Below are 18486 nucleotides of genomic sequence, written 5' to 3'. Positions count from 1 at the left end.
TGACATTTACTTAACAGGGAGGTGTGATGGTAATGACAATTCCAGCCACCCTTCGAGGGCATGACCTGCAGGAGGGGTGGGAGTTGATCAGGAGGTGGGTGGGAGAGGTTGGAAGGTGCCTTGTTCCAGCCTGGCCACAGAGCAGCAGCCATGGGGTCTTGCTGTGTACAGAAAAGAAGATTTGGGCTTGGAGGATTCCTGCATCCAGATGTGAATCCAGCCAGATCCACCCTGGGGAGTCAGCAATCCACTGAAATGGGACCTGCGTGACAGAACTTGGCAGAGCCATCAGGGATTTCAGTCACCTGCCTTTCTCCAAGCATTTGAGGGGATGGAGGTGGTGCAAAAAAATCAGGTAGGCAGAACAGGCATGGAAACCCTGAAGGAGGCTGTCAGCTACCAGGTATTTCAACCACTGTTCAAACAGTGCTGCATCAGGCCAGAAAAATAATCACAACAGTTCTTTTGGCCTCAAAATTCAGGGATGTGTGAAAATTAACACTTTGTCTTGCTCTGAGGCTGAAAAGGATCTAAAATGCACAGTAGCTCCATTAGCTTTTCTTGGAGTTTAGGTGGGACTACAAATGTTGTGGCATAAACACCCCCAGCCTCTGGAGGGGATTCAGACCTGGGCATCTCCACACAGAAAAGGTCTGAATTGAGAAAGCCTGAACCCCCATTCTCAGAGGGTTTTGTGGAGGCTTTTAGCAATCAGAGAGGTTCCCAAGTGCCAGCTGAGGGTTAAGGACAGCCTGCAAATGCAAATGGTAAATTGTCACAGCTCACTGTGCGTGCCCAGCAGGAGGGACGGTGGCATTCAGGAGCAGGGAGCATTTACAGGAGAGAAGGGCTTTTTACAGAGCAAATCCTGCAGGGACAGCTGCCCCAGGCTGGGGACACTGCAGCTGCCCACACAGACTCACATGCTGAAGTTCTCGGGGAGGAAGCAGCGGTTCCTGAGCAGACCTGCCCACAGCTGGACTCCCACAATGCCGAAGATGAAGAAGACGAAGAAGCAGAGCAGGAGGACGTTCCCCAGCATGGGCAGCGTGTCCAGGAGCAGCGTCACCAGGATGCGCATACCTGAGGCACAGGGGACAAGCTCACGTTGGATTTTCTTGTTCCAGCTCTGTCTTCCTGACTTTTCCTTTCCACACATACTTCTCCACCTATATTTCCTTCTATTCTTTTCCTTCTCCCCTCATCATCCACGTGTGGCTTGTGAACAGTCACAGCTTCCCATCCCCTTGGCTTCCCCTCAAAGCCCCTGGAACATCTCCTTTCATTCCTGCCTTGCTCCTAGACCTGCCATCCCTGTTCCTCAAGTCCTCTTCTCCTAAGTTTTCTAGCAATTATGTTTTCTTTCTTCCCTCAGATTGAATTCTGATGTTCTCCTTTGCTCAATCATATTTCTTTCTCCTCTCAGTTTATTTCAAAATTCCCTTCCCTCCTTCTTTCCCCTCATCTACCCTAATTGTCCTCTCTTCCTTAAAATACAGGACTCTCTCTGGCAGTTAATTCTCACAACAGAGAACAGCCAGTTCTGTAACAAAGACAAATGGATGGTGACTTCAACTTGACATTTACACACAAAAAATTGATTTAATCTGACATCTGTGGAATATTCTGCTCATCTCTCACTCTCCTTCTTTCCCCATGTTCTGCACTCTCTCACTTGCTTATATTGGCTTTTATCTAAAGAAAGCTTTACTGTTGCACTCTTTACTTTGATACTTCAGAAAGACTTTTTTTTTTTTTCTTATCCTGATGCTGTCAACTCCTCTCTCAGGGCTTTTCTTCTGCTCCTTTACCGGGGAACAACGACCTTGCATCAACTCCTAATTAACTCAAATTACTCTCTGTGGTTATTGCATTGATCATCATATAAAGCTCATTTTTTATTTTTCCCACCTTGCATTTCTATCCCACTGTAACTACATTGCAGAGAAGACAAGATAAATTACCCAGGATTTCAAAACACATTAAGTGAATTACATCCCCAGTTAGACAGTGGTGGATAAATTCAGCTGTCCACCAGTTCAGCAGTAGGGATAAAAAAAAAACAACCATTGCAAACAGGATTCTGAAGCTTCTGTAATGATTGAAACATCAGCAGCAAAGCCAGATTAAGTTCAAGAGTCAGGAGCAGGAAAATAAATAGATCCCAGGCACTTCCAGCATCAGCAGAGAGAACTGAAGCAGATTAGTTCTCATCAAGGCATTGGGCCAGTTCAAATAGGGGAGTGCAGACTTGGATTCAATTTGGCTAAAACAGTACTTTTTTGATGATTTGATGACCAGGATTGTAGGACCAGGAAAAAGATGCTTCTGGTGCAGTTGTACAATTTAACATACCTGACCTGGGAGGGACAGTGCCCAGTGTCTGTTGTGGAGCACTGGGGGCTGCCCAGCATGGGGCAGAGGGAGGGTTTGTGATGGCAGTGCCATCTGGGGCTGGGCTGTCACGCAGCAGCACCCAGTGCCATCCACTGCTGCCTAAAGCAGGGCTGGGACCCTTGTTCATCACCTGATACAGCAGCACTGAGGAGCCACTGCCCATCCCAGCCAGGTCTGCTTTGGAGATTATGGGGATCTGGGCTCTATGGACCAGCTCTGGGCTCCTCAGCACTCCCAGGGGGCTGCCTCCAGGCACAACAAGACTGCCTCACCCCAGATTATCCAGGGATGGATGAAGTATCCCAGGGAGGTGGGAGCAGCATGGCTCAGACCCCACAGCCTGTACTGCCTGGCAAAGGCTGTTGGCTCAGTCAATCCCTATCACACTCTAGCAGCCTCCTCAGACCCTCTCCAGATGAGAAAGGAAGGTGTCTGAAGACAATCCTGGATAACTTCTTGACTCATCTCTGATGCCATGGTGTCAAAAGGAACCCAGCACTGCCAGGCTTGAGCAAACATTGAGCTGTGATGTACGATCAAAGCATCTGGGTTTGCCCTCCCAGCTTTGGGGCATGGATCCAGACAGCTTTGGGGCATGGAGGGAGGAAGGGAGGAAGAAGGATCTGACTCACTGGGGACCCTGTTGATGGCCCTGAGCGGCCGCAGGACTCGCACGGTGCGGACGGCTGAGAAGCTGACATTCTGCAGGTCCAGGGAATACTCCAGCATCCTGGGAAAGACACAGAACCACAGGAGTGTCATGGATCCAGTGGAGAAATGTTAGATTATCAAACATTATAAAGCAAACATTAAATGCCAGCCACTCACAGAGGAGCTTGTTACTGCATCTCTTCCATCAGGAAAGTTTGCCAGAGGAATTAATTAAGGCTTGTTTGTGTGTCAGGATAAAGTCAATGAGGGGGGAATGTGATACACCAGCTCACACAGCCACAGATCTCGCTCTCTTCTGCTTTTTGCACAGGGCCAGGCAGAAGCTTCTGAAAGTCCCTGCACACTTCAGAGAGGAAATTTCCATCAATAGAACAGATACTGTAATGAGTCGGAGTTTGTTGTGCTGAGCACCACCACAGTCCTGAAAAGAAGAATATCTCCTGGTGCAGCCCCCTCTGTGAGCCACAGGAGATGAACAGCTCAGAACACTGAGCTCTGCTGCCTCTGCCCACAGAGACCCTTAGCAGGTGGGACCAAAACTGGTGACACTTGCAGATAAATAATGGAGCCAACATGGACCTAGGAACCTCCCAGTGCTCCCACTGTCTGATTGGGTTATTTCCCAGTTCCACAGAGGAGCAACATTCACAAGATTTAGTCTTAGGATGCACCTGGATGGCTGCAAGTTCCTGGGGTGCCCCAGCACCTCTCACTCTTCTCATGGCACTTTTGCTCAAGCACAACACTCCCCAGTCACAACACTTCCAGGACTTTGCTCTCTGGCCTGAGCTCTGCCCAGAATATTCTTGAAGAGGCAGAGCCAGGCAAAGGTAAGGAAGACAACCCTGGGGCTGCCTGGACAGACAGGTTCCCACAGGCAACCACAGCATACTAATCTCTTCCAAAAATTACCAAATTTCATCTCCAAACAAGCTGGGTGGTTCCCTCCCTCCAACTCTGATGGCTAGAATTCCAGCCTGAATTTATTCAGGACAAGCTCATATCCTTTTTTTTTTTCTCACAGCAGCACCGTCTTTAAAGCAGCTTCTCTAGATGTTATTTGTCCCTGATGTTTACCCACCCATGTATTTACAGAGGACAAAGCACATCTCCTCTCAGCCTTGATTTTGCAAAGTCAAACAAATCAAGTTCTTCCAGCCCCATCTCACAGACAGGCTCTCTGCTCCTCAGTCACAACCTTCCCCCACACTTGACCTGGTCTGAATTAATCTCACCTGATTAGGCATCAAGTTTCTGGAGGAGGTTTTGGTTTCTCCTCACACCAAGGCATCAGTGCTGTCCCTTTCCTCCCTGCTGAAATCCTACAGGATCCATCAGTGCAGTGTTGGGTTTGCCATGGCTGCAGCACTGCAGGCTCCTGTTCTTGCTGTGATCAGCCAAACCCACTCTTCTCCCTCATCCCTCCTGCAGGTGAGAGGTGCCCCAGGGTGGAGAAGGCTCCCCTTCCAGCCCCCAAATAAACAATCTGTGTTCAGTGCAGTGAGGCTTTACTTGATAGGCTCTAATGAGAACAATGATGATGATCAAACCATATCTAAGACTAAAATAACCTCAGCATATTCCTCTCTGCTTAGCAATGGGGCAGTCCCAGGATTTGGAGGTTGGACAGGCACATATGGATACTACAAATTTATTCTCAGCTGCTGACCAGAATGGAAGGCATCGTGTTCACAAAATCCCACCTGACCTGGGGTGGAAAACCAGCCCCTTCCTCAGTGCACAGGACTCCCTGCATTGGGCAAGCTTTGGCTAAGGTGAGGAGAGGGGCACTTCTTTCCCTGGCTTTCATTGCTGTCAAGTTTCACTCGCTGTTCAAAAAGATTTCTGTGTGGTTGGCAATATTCAGGTAAAAAGCCCATATCAAACACACAGCTTTTCTTTCATCCATTATTAAAACAGAGGCTGCCAGCAAAACTCAGAGCAGTACGTGGTTACATGCACCAAGACAAATCATTTTCTGATTAATGACAGCTCCAGACACACTTCCAGAGATGCGACTGCTTGTAAGCTGCAAAGGACGTGCTGTAAAATGCATTTTGATTTAACTTATTAAAAAACAATTATAATGCCATATTTAAAGCAACAAGCCAAACAACAACCCAGAGACTTGAGCAAACACTTGAACACCATGACCAAGAGCAAGAAGGTGATCTCCTGCCTGTGTTGCTGGACACTGCTACCAGAACTGGTGTCACAGCACTGCCAGGCTCAGCCACAGACACAGACTACAGGGTCCACACCTTGCTGGTAACCAACAGCTCAAGTGCCTTGAGAAAAATCAGTATTAGAGGAAAAAATGCCAGAAAAGCTCAGTCACTAAAGAGCAAGTCCAGTGAGAATACCACCAGTCCCCAGCTCTAAGGTCACGTCCCTAGACAAGGGGAAGCACGGGAGGAATCAATCCACATCCCTGCCAAGGGAAGACACTCAGGGAGAGCAAATGTCAGGATGTCACCAGCTAGTGAGGTGACAAGTACATTTACCAGCACATATAGCATTTATGCATTGGAAATCTGCAGTGTAAAAGGCTCCTGATGAAGCTTCAATTCAAATGTCATCTCTGCTCAGAGGGAAGGCGCGATGCCTGTCAGCACCGCTGCCACCAGCCTGGTGCCCAGCCAAGTTAAAGGCTCAGAGAGAAACTCAGCATTAAATAGGATGGATTCACAGCTCGTCAGGGTGATCATCAACCCCCGATCACTGGAGTTATTCAGAAGGAAAGCGGAAATATCTAGGGCTTTCTAAGAATAAAAGTGGAGCATCTGCAAAGCCAGACGTACAACGGGCTGCTGGTGGGAGGCAGAGAGGGAGCTGATGCAAACCTTTGGCAAATGCTTCTCCAAGCAGGAAAACTCCCAGAGCTCAGCTGACAGGCAGCAGGGATGGCTCAAGATGGACCAGGCAGGTGAAACTCATTCCTATTCCACCTGGAGACAGTGAGTTGGAGCATTCTGGGGTTTCTCTCATATAAAACCGGGAAGGATTGCCTGAGTGCAGTGCCAGGCAGCAGCCCTGAGGCAAAGGGTTTTCAAAAGTGATGCTGAGGGGATCACAGGAGGGGTTCAAGGGGCTCTGCTTACCCAGAGTAACAGAGCACAGAAATTCCAGTGAAGTCCTCCCCACACCTAGCCAGCACCTTGCTCTCAGCCCTGACTCTGCTCCCATCGCCAGGTCCTGCTCAGGATGCAGATGTGAGAACCCAACTGAGTCGCACAAAGATTTTCTGCTGAGGGAACCTTCCAAGGAAAGCTTGAACTGTCCCCTTTCACAGCTGGGCGCTGGGGATGCTGCACAACCAAGGTCACACGAGGAACTGGTGGCAAAGCAGCAGCGGCTGCAGGCAGGGCCACCCGAGAGCTGACCAGCCCTGCGCTCAGCGCCCTGCACTGCTGGGGAGAGATAGGCTGAGATTTATTCAGCGTTAAAAACCTCCCCAAACCGGGCATATAGACACCCTTTATCTACAAAGCACAGCCATCAGTGGGTGATATTAAGCCATCGGTGCTGGAAAAGACAAGGGGAAACGATTTAGGCGGCGTTGTATCTTCAGAAAGCTGGAATGAAATCTCCCCCGGCTCTTGCCAGCTTGGCTGTGCTCTGCTTTCACTCAGCCTTGCGAGTCTCACCGCATCCGTGGGTGTTGCTTAATTTTAAAAATACTCATTTCAATCAAGCTGAACAGAAGAAAAAAGAATAGCACACAGAGAGCATGAACCCTGCAGCCTGCTGGATCTGGCTGCACCGTGTGTCCCAGCCAGGACACTTGACTAATGAGGCTTTTGAAGCAGCAGCAAGTTCAGCTGAAGAACTGAAAAGAAACTAAAGAATTGCCTTTCAAAAGGTCCTAAAACTTAAAAAAAAAAAAAAACCTCCAGGCTTTTCACAGGTGGATTTGAGTCAGCTCAGCAGCAAGGCAGATTGCTGAGGGCTTTCTTTTACCCAGCAGGTTTCTGTGAGTCAGGGATGCTTGTTCAGGATGCTCTGCTCCCAAGGCTGTGGGAAGGCAGCACACAGCATCCACAGCCATGGATTTCATCTGTGCCCAGGTCTTGGCTACCCCTTTATCCACCCAAAAGTAACTTAAAACATTAAATTGCACAGCTCAGATGCAGATATCAAAGGCCTGGAGGTTCATGATGACAAGTATTGGCTTGATGTTGTTTTGGCACCTCTGCTCAGAGAACAAAGCACCTAATTTGGGATTAGTCAGGACACAGTGGGGCTGTGGAGGAGGCTCCCAGTTTCCAGGACACTCATATCCATCCTGGAAAGCCCAGGAGAGGGCCAGGCTGCTGGGAGCAGGTTTGGTGCAGCTCTCCCTGCAGCACAGAGGGGCTGTGGCTGCACATTGTGTAATTGTGTGTGCAAATCAGCCTCCTCCATGGGCACTGCTGCCACGTCCTCCTGGGGTCAGACAGCTCAACAGGGGCAGGTGGGATGAAAAACCAACATTCATCCTGCTTTCTTCTTAGTTTCATTTTTAAGGGGTGACAAGATTAACATATGGGGGAAGAGCAGCCTTGGCAGGGGTGCCTGTAGGCAATCCCACAGCAGCTCTTTCTTCCCAGTGTCTGAAGCAGGGAGCTGAAACAGCCCCTTGATCACAGCTAAAATACCCTTCAGAGAAGCCCTGCCTGCCCGTGGAAACTTCACCAAGAGCACCCAGCAGGAAATCTGTCACCTATGAACACAACAGGGCTTCCTGCAGCCTATTTCATCCCTGAAATTCAGTGCTCAAAACCAGGAGGGAGAAAAACATCCTTAAGGTTGTTTATGAAGGTTTCAGTGAAGCTCAGTGTTTAATACAGCTTTCAACAGAGAGAGAAAAAAAATCATAACAAAGATTAGAAATGTTCAGGAAGCAAAGAGAGAAAGAAGTGGTGTCTGTTCCTGAATTAAGCAGCCTGCCAACCACCTCCAGCCCCAGCTCCTCTTCAATCATAAGCAAAATATTCCAGAAGTGTTTAACTTACCTACAGAGTCTTTGAAGAGGCTCGTTACCATTACAATGAGCAAAGCACAAACAGGGCTCCTCAGTCCTGGCCAAAGAACTGCCTGAGCCTGGAGTAACCCCAGCCCCAAACAGGGCATGATGCACAGCCCTGCTCGGTGGGGAGCAGGACGTGGGCACAGGAAGGCAGAGAGGAGCCCCATGAGCTCTGACAGCTCCAAATTATTCCCTGGTGTAAAGCTCTCTCACAGGAAAACAATAAACCATTAGGGACTTTTGTTGTTTTGGGCTTAGAAGAATAGAATAGAATCATAAAATCTCCTGAGCTGGAAGAGAACCATAAAGATCAAAGCTTAGCTCCTGGCCCTGCACAGGGTAACTCCAAAATCACACCATGGGTTTTTTTTGATGAGAGTGGCTTAAAGCCCATTTCAATCTGCATGGAGGCAGAGGTCATGGAAGTCCTTGTCTGAACAAAGCCAGAACAAGCTGTGTTCCTGCAAGCTGCTGGGCCTGCAGCAAAGTGTGGGCAGATCTCAGGCTGTGACCACCCAGTTCCCACAGCTGAGCAGGGAAGGAGCACCTGTGCCCAGGGAAGGGGTACCTGTGCCCAGGGAAGGGGAACCTGTGCCCAAAGAAGGGGTACCTGTGCTCAGGGAAGGTGTACCTGTGCCCAGGAAGGGGTACCTGTGCCAGGGAAGGGGTACCTGTGCTCAAGAAAGGGGTACCTGTGCCCAGGGAAGGTGTACCTGTGCCCAGGGAAGGTGTGCCTATGCCCAGGGAAGGTGTACCTGTGCTCAGGGAAGGGGTACCTGTGCCCAGGGAAGGGGTACCTGTGCTCAGGGAAGGTGTACCTGTGCCAGGGAAGGGGTACCTGTGCCCAGGGAAGGGGTACCTGTGCCCAAAGAAGGGGTACCTGTGCCCAGGAAGGGGTATCTGTGCCCAGGGAAGGGGTACCTGTGCCCAAAGAAGGGGTACCTGTGCCCAAGGAAGGTGTACATGTACCCAGGGAAGGGGTACCTGTGCCCAAAGAAGGGGTACCTGTGCTCAAGAATGGGGTACCTGTGCCCAGGAAGGGGTACCTGTGCCCAGGGAAGGTGTACCTGTGCCCAGGAAGGGGTACCTGTGCCCAAAGAAGAGGTACCTGTGCCCAGAGAAGGGGTACCTGTGCCCAGGAAGGGGTACCTGTGCCCAGGGAAGGGGTACCTGTGCCCAGGGAAGGGGAACCTGTGCCCAGGGAAGGGGTACCTGTGCTCAGGAAGGGGTACCTGTGCCCAGGAAGGGGTACCTGTGCCCAGGGAAGGGGTACCTGTGCCCAGGGAAGGGGAACCTGTGCCCAGGGAAGGGGTACCTGTGCCCTGCCTGGATTCTGGGTCCCCCAGTGGGACACACCAAGGCAGGGCACATCTCCATCCCACAGCTGTGCCTTACCAGCCCAAGCCCCAGCCACATTAAACCCAAACCACTTCTGCATATTTGGGATGCAAACAAACATCCATCCTCAGTTACATGTGTCTTATGCTGGGAGAGGTCAAAATGATATTGAATCATCTTTAGAGGGCAAGAGCTGCTTGCAGTGCCTGCTAACCTTCAAAATCTTCTCTTGCAAGCAAACTCCCCAAATCCCCTCTAAAAATAATGCAACATAATTATGCCATTCATCACTTTTTTCCCTCCCCTTTTTCCCCATGCAACTCTGTAGCCTCCAGCCAAAGCCGTGTTTCCCTAAGCAGAGTTTTGATAATACAGCACTATTCTCATCTCCAGCAAGTTTTACTGTAATTACAGATGTGTTGCAGACATTACACACTCTATAATTAGCACTAATTGCATTACATTGTCACAAAGAAGTCATTTACTCTCCATGAGTTCATGAGATTGATCTGGACAGTTTAGCAGAGATGAGAAGCATTTAATGGCATCCCTTGGAAGTGGCCAGCAGGAGCAAGGACAGCATCCAAGAGGCAGATTTGGGGCAAAAATGCACAAAGTGGCTTCTCCACAATGAAAACCTCTGTCAGATCTAGAAAGTTCTCAGAGAATGGGGAAGATGAAATTATACAAGTTGGGGTTTTGGTTTGTTTTGGGGGTTTTGGGTGGAATTTTGGGTTTGGTTTTTTTTTGTGTTTTTTGTTTTGTTTTGTTTGTTTGTTTGTTTTTGGGGGGTTGTTTTTGTTTGGTTGGTTTTTTGTGTTTTTGTGTTTTTTGGTTTTTTGTTTTTGATTTTTTGTTGGGGGAGCAGTGTGGGTTGAAGCCTGTTCTAAACTGGTGTGGCTGGGAAGGATTTTTATGGATGCTGTGTCTGTGGGAGTGTTCAGCCCCAGTATGACATGCTTTCCCCACCTGATACTGCCCCACAGATGGAGTTTGCTGCTTCACTTCTCCCCTGACATCATGAAAAGGGGCAGGGAAAGCAGAGCTGGAGCTCAGGGTGCTAGGGAGCTCACACTGCACTCCTGCTTCCCTCCTCCCATGTCTTACACATAAAGAGCAGAGAAAAAAAGTGAAGGCAGACACAGAATTGCTTCATTGTGGTCACCAGGACCAGATGGAAACCTCAGTCTCCTCCCCTGGCATTTCACTGGGGAACCTGGTTAAGGCCCTTATGTGACACCTCCATAAAAACATGACTCACCTCATCTGGTATGTAAGCAAACCCAGCTGGGTTTTGAGGATTGCCCTGGCACACACCCCCCAGGGCCCCAGTTTGGCTCTGGCCTCTTTCCTGACACCTGCTCAGTGCAGATTCCTCCATGCAGAGCTCAGCTCATCCCCTGCTCCTGAGCTCTGCTCACTGGGGCAGTCTGCCACACCTGGGAACCAAAGAGCTGCACTAAGGGCAACCTGAGGAACTTCCCTCTGCCTGCTTGGGGTTTGACCCTGCAGCACTTTTATCCCTTATCCCTTACAGTGCTTTTTACCTGTATCTTAGGTCTACTAAGGGCTTGAGTCCTTCATTGTTTTTCTCTGCCACAGCAGTGTCCCATTCCTGCAGCCCTTTGGCTTTCCAGGATTGCAGCAATGCTCTGAGTGGGATGCAGCACTCCAAGAGGGATTGGAGGAGAGCAAAAGGGCACAAAAAGGAGCAGAGAAAGCCAGTGCTGGAGGAGGAGAGGCTCTGCTTTGCATTTAAATCCAGTTCGATCCTTTGCCAGCTGAATTGGTTTTGACAGAGCCCAGATGGGAACAGCTCATGCACATGAAGGAAAGAGCCATCACTTAGTGAGAGGCAAAACCAACCTGGCAGGAGGCACGAGAGGGTCAGGCTGCCATGCTGCAAAATCCTCTCCAGCACAAAAAAGGTATTGGATGGGGGAGCAGCTGCTGCAGGGGGATCTGTGCCATGATGTGACTGCCCAGGAAGGAGATAATCACATACCAAACACCTGGCCAGGTATGCAGAAGTTTCTTTGCTTAAGCAAAGAGGAGTGTGATATTTCGGCACAGGAATAAAGATGGTCCCTGCTGGTGTCCCTTTAGAGTGATGATGATCATGATGGGATCCCCAGAAGGACTTCAGGGTAAGTCTGGCTTTGCAAGATCAACAAGCACAGGCAGGAGCAGCCTGGTAGGGTGAGGTGGCAGCACCCCAGTGGAGCTGGGAACAGCCCAGCATCTGTGACCATGCTCCCCCTGATGGGATGTCTGGCCTTGCTTGGGTTGGGCTCTTCATCACAATTAATTATGGTGTAAGATATAATAAACAAGAAGAAATGAAGGTGGGTTAGCAAGCTCCAGCCCCTGGATGTGCTGCTGGTGTCTACAACCCTACCAGACCTGACTGGACCTGTGGTTCCCTCTTGTCCAGCATCCCACCACTGTTTTCTTTAACATTGCTCAGACATTTCAGGAGGAAACCCTGAGCCTTCTCCTAAACTGAGGAGCCAGAGGCTGGTGGGGCTGGGAAGTAGGAGGTTGTGGCTTCCTGCAGAATGCAGGTTTCTGGGGACAGTCACAGCTCCTGGGTCTGAAGCTCACTGCATCTTCTCTGCAACAATGGATTTGGCAATCCAAGGATGCACTGGGAGACCTGGCACCTCCATTTTACCTCTCCCAGCTGCCTAGCAGAGGCACAGGCCATGTCCCTGTGAGGCCAGCAATGGACCATAAGGAAAACTCATTGAGGGGCTGCCCCACACCAAACCCATGCCAGGCAAACAAGCTGCTTCTTTCCAAGAAAATCTAGTGAATCTGATCCCTAGCTCTATCAAAAGAGGCAAACCCCCACTGTTTTCCCAAAAGTCTTGAGGCTCTTGGGGCAGGGAGGGGAGGCAAGGGCCAGCAAGAGATTCATGTGTCAAAGGAACTCAGCTCACTGGCTGCTGGCCAAGGACTTTTCATGTGGATTTCCAGCCTCTGCCAGGAGACTCTCAGATGCTGGAAGAGCCTTTAATTCAAACCAGGTGCCTCTGAAAGGAAAACACTCTGAAAGGCAAACTTGATCACTTTCCCTCAAGAAAAAAAAAAAGATATAATAGTGAGGGCAATCCTGCACATTCCAGTGAATGATCCTTCAGGCACAGCACTCCCTGCTCACAACTGCCCACTGCAAACATGGAAATTAAACCTCTGGTGGGCTGAAGGGAGGAGAGCCAAGCCCAGTGCCCAGCAAAGGAGCCCCAGGCTGCTCAAAATCCACCACAAACAACTTTTGTCACCCTGCCCTGCTGTGTCTGTGAGCTGAGCATCAGCACTCCCTCAAGCTACTGAGAGCACCAGAGGGGAGGCTGCAGCTCAGGAATGATCCCTGCTGGGAAAATCACTGTCCTGGGATGGACATCACCAACAGCACCAGCCACCCCCAGCCCCCTCTGCTGCTCCCAAATCCAGTGCTTGCCAAGCAGAGCCATAAATAACAGCAGAGACCCAGGAAGAAGGGGAGCTGCCCCCCAGACCTACCCTGCAATGACAATGAAGAAGTCCAGGCGGTTCCACGTGTCTCCCAGGTAGCATTTCTTCCCAAAAATCCCCAGGGCGATCATTTTGACAATCATTTCCACAGCAAAGAAGGCAAAGATGAAGTCATCAAAGCTCTGCAAAAGAAAGGAAGGGAGGAGGGATGCTCCTGAACACTTGCACCAAGGGAGGGAATTAGGAACCTGAGTCTAGCATCTCTCAAAGGTAAATCCCTGGGGGGAAGCTGTGCTGAGAGCAGCCCTGATGGTCCAACAGCACCCACAGTGCCAGGATAATGGGACAGGTCTATTTTGGGCACTGCTATCACTGACCACTAGATGGTTGGCCTTCCCCAAGCACTCCAAGAAAGGCTTGGCTAGGCTGGGGCTGGCACAGCCAGGCAGGGGCTTTGCCTGGCAGCACTGCACATTCTCACCCGAGCACCAAAACCTGCATTTCCCAAGGGCTGGCAGCACAGAGAGTGCAACACCAGCCCAGCTGGAGGCAGCCCAGCCCTTCCCTGCCCTGCCCTGAGGCTGTCTGAGCTCCAGCCCCATACCTGGAGGATCCTGCAGCGCGGCGAGTCGCAGGCGATGTCCTCGCAGGGGTGGAACATGCCCAGTGTCACACAGTTGAGCAGGATCACCAGCATGCTGACCCTCTCAAACCACCTGCACACGCCTGTCAAGGAGCCAACACATCCAGAGCTGCACCCATCAGGTGAGCTGGAAAGGATTTTCCTGGTTTTTGAGGAGCAGAGCAGCTTCCCTCCCCCAGGCTCTGTCTGGGTTCACATGTTGAGATACCTGCATGTGTTCCTCCCATCAGGAGCTACAGCTGAAGTGAAAACCACTCTAAAATGGAAGTTGCGTGGCAAAGTGCTGAGTGCTGATGTGATGGATTAAAACGTTTAATTAAATGAGAAATATCAACTTTTAGAAAAAAATTTTAAAACCCCACACCATTAATTTCCTCTCCTGGCATTTTACAGAAAAGCACTTTAACAACATTACAATTTCTATTAACCATGTCACAGCTTATCCCAGGGGTGTTTCCCTGAAGCCACTGCTTGAACTTTCATTCCCAATCCAAATGAAGACAGCCAAAACCATTAATGAACTGCCTAAAAGCCTTTAAGTGAGGGCCAGCAGAGCCCATTCCCTACCCTGCCTCTCAAAGCAATTTTAAAGAGCTGAGCTGCTGGGACAGATGTTGGATGCACTTTTGGGGCAGAATAAAGTGTGCAGCATATCCCCATAGGGATGGCTCAAACCTGGTACCCAATTCCTGCATCCTTCTTGGGGCATTTCCAAGAGCACAGAGGTGGGAAATCCTGGCTGGTTCAGGGTTATCTTGCAGCCTAGCATGAAAAACACCCTCTCAACTGCCAGAACCCACAGACAGCAGGGCCATGCTCCTGCCTGAGTGCCAGCAGCAGCTTCTATGCTCCAGGAAAATAAGCATGGCCCTTGTCAGACGAGAGTTTTCAGTGCAACACAGCAGCGGGTGGTGTTGAGGAGCCCGTGCTGTAGTGTTATCTGCCTGGGGAAGGGGAAGGTGAGGATGAATCAGCAGGTGCCTCCCCTGGGAATGCAGGTCTGGGGCTGGCAGCTCCTGCCACCCATCCTGTGTGAATTCCTGGGAAACCACATGGGGCTGAGTCACCGATCGACTGTCGGCAATCTGGATCTTTTAATTGGGAGAAATGTTTACAGGATATTGGGATAGACATTCCAACTGTCAGGTTGGGGCTATGGGATGGGATATTTAGCCTAAATATAGTCCTGTGGGGGCAGGCTTGGAGGGCAGCCAGAAGAGGGGGCAGCTACTGAAGGGAATCCCCAATTTGGGGGGCTAGGAAGATCCCCCAGCAGAACCAGGCCTGACCAGCAAGGAGCTGCAAAGCCCTTGGGAACATAAAGAATTTTAAAACACCCTGTATGATACCAAAGAGGTGACAGAAGGAATGCCACCTGCATGGGCTGTGCAAGATATGCAGCAGGGAAGTGAGGAGGGCCCAAAACAGCTGGGTTAGTTTGGTCAAAACCTGCAGAGAGAGTGGGCAAGTCCCCAGACAGTCAAAGATCCATTCAAACTCTTCCATGGCAGTGGACAGGAGCCTTCACTGGATCTCCTCCACACACTCCATCCCAGCTGGGGGTGCTTTTTCCCCAGTGGGCAAGCAGAGATGGGCACACAACCATGGTGAGCACCAGCTTGGAGCCACTCTGATCTCACCTCCTCCCTGTGCAAGACCCAGCAGGGCCCTAATGCCCACCCAGGGCAGCTGAGCTGAGCCCCATATCCAGCACAGAGGGATGAGCAAGGCCTGAAGTGGAGGAGCCCAGGATGGCACCAAAGACACCCTGTCCTTCCCTGGCATGCCACAGCCTGCACGATGCCTCAGATGCCCCTCAATGCTCATCAGAGGGCTGGCACTGGGACCAGTGACTGATTGCAGTGGGGGGAAGCCAGCAGAGTGCAGCCCCCCAAGATGCCACAACCTGCCACACACAGGGCACCAGCTGTGGCCAGCAGGGAGATTTGGGGAGCAGAACCCCCAGGAGGGTCCCCATGGTGCAGCCAGCAGCCCCTGCCTGTCCAAAGACATTCTGCCCTGGGACAGCACCTCCCATCCTGGCACAGCCATGGCCCCCCTGCTGCCCCCCTGCCCATGGTGAGGGTCCCCCCACCCTATCTTGTCCTCCCTATCAGGGCTGCCCTCCCCACATCCCACCTTGTCTTGCAGGAACAAACATCTGCAACAGCCTGGAGAGGGAGGGGGACCCAGGGAGCAGGAGGGGTGTTTATTTGCTGACAGCAGAAGTTTTTTACCCCAAATTTAACTGCAGACCACATATCAGCACATTGCTCCCTGGAGCACATACATTTCAGTCCAATATAACACTTCACTCTGATTAAATATTCCCAGGACAGGCACCCCAGCAGTGCCCAGGGCAGTATGTTAATGTGCAGCTGATAGATCAGAAGGTTGGGGGGGGGTGTTATTTTTTTCCTCTCTTTTTTTTTTTTTCCAGCTGAATGAAAATTCAAGCTCTTTCTTCTGCTAATGGGATTTTCAGAGGCACACAAAGTGCTGCTGGCTACGGCTTTGTACCGACCCTCCTTTGAGCTGAGGGGCTGACAAAGGGAAACTCTTCAATTAGCAAAAGCAGAAGGTGCTTTTTTGAATGCCTCTCACTGCTGCAGTGCAGGCAGAGAAGGGGCAAAGGGGCTTTGGGGAAGCACTGGAGACAGTGTTAGTCCCTGGGCAGCAGTTCAGGTGAGGAGGAGAATATTTGAAAGGAAGGGCAGAGGTGGAATTGCCAGTGAGGAGCTGAGCTCACAGCCCTCACTGCACGAGATAAATATTTGCTGGGAGCAGAGCAGGGTCCTGCCCCCTCCTCACACCAAGCAGGGCTGATATTTAAAAGAAAAAGGATCAATAATGGGGTTCATGCCCACACAGGAGGTGATCACCCCATTCACCCCACAGATGTCACCACTTTTTGGGGTCACCTGCTCATCCCAGTGTATTCTTAAAAATCCCATCGTATTCTTACATCCCATCGTACTCTTAAAAAAACACATTTTTACCACCAACATGCTGAAGGCAGGCAGCCAAAATCCTCACAGATTCTTTTCAACTAAAAAAAAAAAAAAATCTGTTTCTGCCACGCAGAAATTCGCAGTAACACTTCTGTTGTAACCTGACTCTTAAAATTCATAAGATAGAGAGAACAAAAGACAAAAAGAAGGAAAATGTCCAGAAGTCACTCACTTGTTACAAAAGGAGCCCTTTGATGGAGCAAGAGCCCTCAGCCCCCTCCCAGCACCACTGCTCACAGTGCCACCTCTCCGTGCTCCACAGCACCTGACTTTTGGAATTAAAAGGCAAGAGTCCCAGATTCAATTAGCCAGCCTAATGCAATTAAAAGAGAAAGATATTGCATTATGCTTGCTATAATTTGGTTGCAGAAGTTTGGATCAAATTCACCAGTGAGTGAATTAAATGGGGATCTGCTGCCCAAGGGCAGCAGTAACCAGGTGAGATGCTCTGGCCAGCTGCATCCCAGGCTCTCTCTGAGGAGCTGGAGCACTTGCACAGCTCCTGGTGGGCTCTTGGGCTTGGAGGTGAGGAGAGCAAGCACCTCTGTGCCCCAGAGATGGGGGTGCCTTTCCTTTCCCTAGGGGAAATGCCTCTGACCAAGCTGAGTACAGAGGGGAGCATTTGGTGATGCTCTACAGGGACACACAGTCTTCTGTGGGGTTCATTTCTCCCCTTGATGCTTTGCTACTCCCAGATAGCTCCCACCATTCCCCCTCTCCTTCCCTGACCCCTCTCCCACTGTCCAGTGAAGCAGCAGCTCCAAGGACATGGGAGGTGGTCTCTGCCTCCCCCTGCCCCCCCGGCCAGCAGAGCTCTGTGGGCATCAGGGGCTGCAGGTTTGTGCCACGCAGTGAAACTCAGCCCCAGGAACACAAAAACCCCCTGGGTGCAGGCAGGTGACACTGGGCTCTCTCTGCCCCCTGTTTTTTAGGGCAAGGAGTGGTTTCCATGCAGGGATCACACCCAGGATGAAGCCCCAGCAGCACCCACAGCCATCCCTCCTGTGCCAGGAGAGCCCTCACTCACTGGGACAGGGCTGGGATTTGACAAATGTGTGGAAAGCGCTGGCAAGGCCTGGAAATTTTTGTGCAAATGTGATGTAAAAATTGGGTTGAAATGACAGCCTCCCCCTGCAGTGTCACCAAGTTCCACCAGCTTAGGAGTGACACCGGGATAAGCTGCAGACGTTAATGAGAGTGGAGTTTTAGGCTTCATTCATATCATCAATTCCAGAAATAGCCCCTTTGACAGGAGCATAATGGCACTTCCAGGGCCTGGCCTTTGGGGGGGTGGGAGAAGGCAGGGACTAAAATCCTAAAACATTAATTTAGGCCATTTGCAAGGGAAGTTAAAAGTCCTAAAAATTAATCTGCCTCACAGATGGAAATAATAACCCCTTCCCAGCTTTGCCTCTGACTGCACCAAGCCAACAGGAAAAGGCTCTTCATGTCATGCCCTGTTAAAGGTTATAGAATTCCAACCACAGTCCTGGACATTTAATTAGATTTATTTATTTTTTCCCTACCACATTCCTTTGAAAGCAAGACCAATCTCTGTATTTTGCATTTAGCATTTGCAGGAAGCATTTCCACCTCTGTGGTGCAGAAATGCCAGAGGTGCTCTCAAAGTATCCCTACCCAGGAATCCCCTTCCCTGTCCTGCAGCCCCCAGTGCCATTAACGTGGTTTCTGCCCTACAGCACCTCCCAGATTCTTTTCCAGGCTGCTCCCACCTGTCCCTCTGAGGGACACAAGATGAAGCAGGGAAGATGCTGCAGGTTCACAGCTTCCTGCAGCATCACAGCAGCAGCAGAGCTGATTTCCCTGGCAGGATGGAGAAGCCACTGCAGGCAGGGCAGCCTGGTGTGCTCATGGCACACGTGTGATGGAGCCCTGCAGTCTGCAGGGGTTTGTGCCAGGCCAGTCCTATGGCCAGGGCA

The 18486-nt window shown here is 50.6% G+C and overlaps 1 protein-coding gene across 1 annotated transcript in view; it reads right to left on the bottom strand.

The window, feature by feature from the left end:
* The window catches only part of CACNA1G (calcium voltage-gated channel subunit alpha1 G), a 146386-nt gene that overhangs the window by 88831 nt on the left and 39069 nt on the right, over positions 1–18486 (bottom strand). Inside the window, 4 exon segments of the mRNA XM_079323127.1 lie at positions 924–1083; positions 3030–3127; positions 12941–13074; positions 13497–13608. Coding sequence (XP_079179253.1) covers positions 924–1083; positions 3030–3127; positions 12941–13074; positions 13497–13608 — 504 coding nt within the window.

This window comes from Erithacus rubecula, assembly GCF_903797595.1.
Source record: "Erithacus rubecula genome assembly, chromosome: 20".
NCBI classification, from domain to species: Eukaryota; Metazoa; Chordata; class Aves; order Passeriformes; family Muscicapidae; genus Erithacus; species Erithacus rubecula.
The sequence above is the reverse complement of the archived record's forward strand: the minus strand, read 5'-3'. Positions and strand labels throughout refer to the sequence as shown.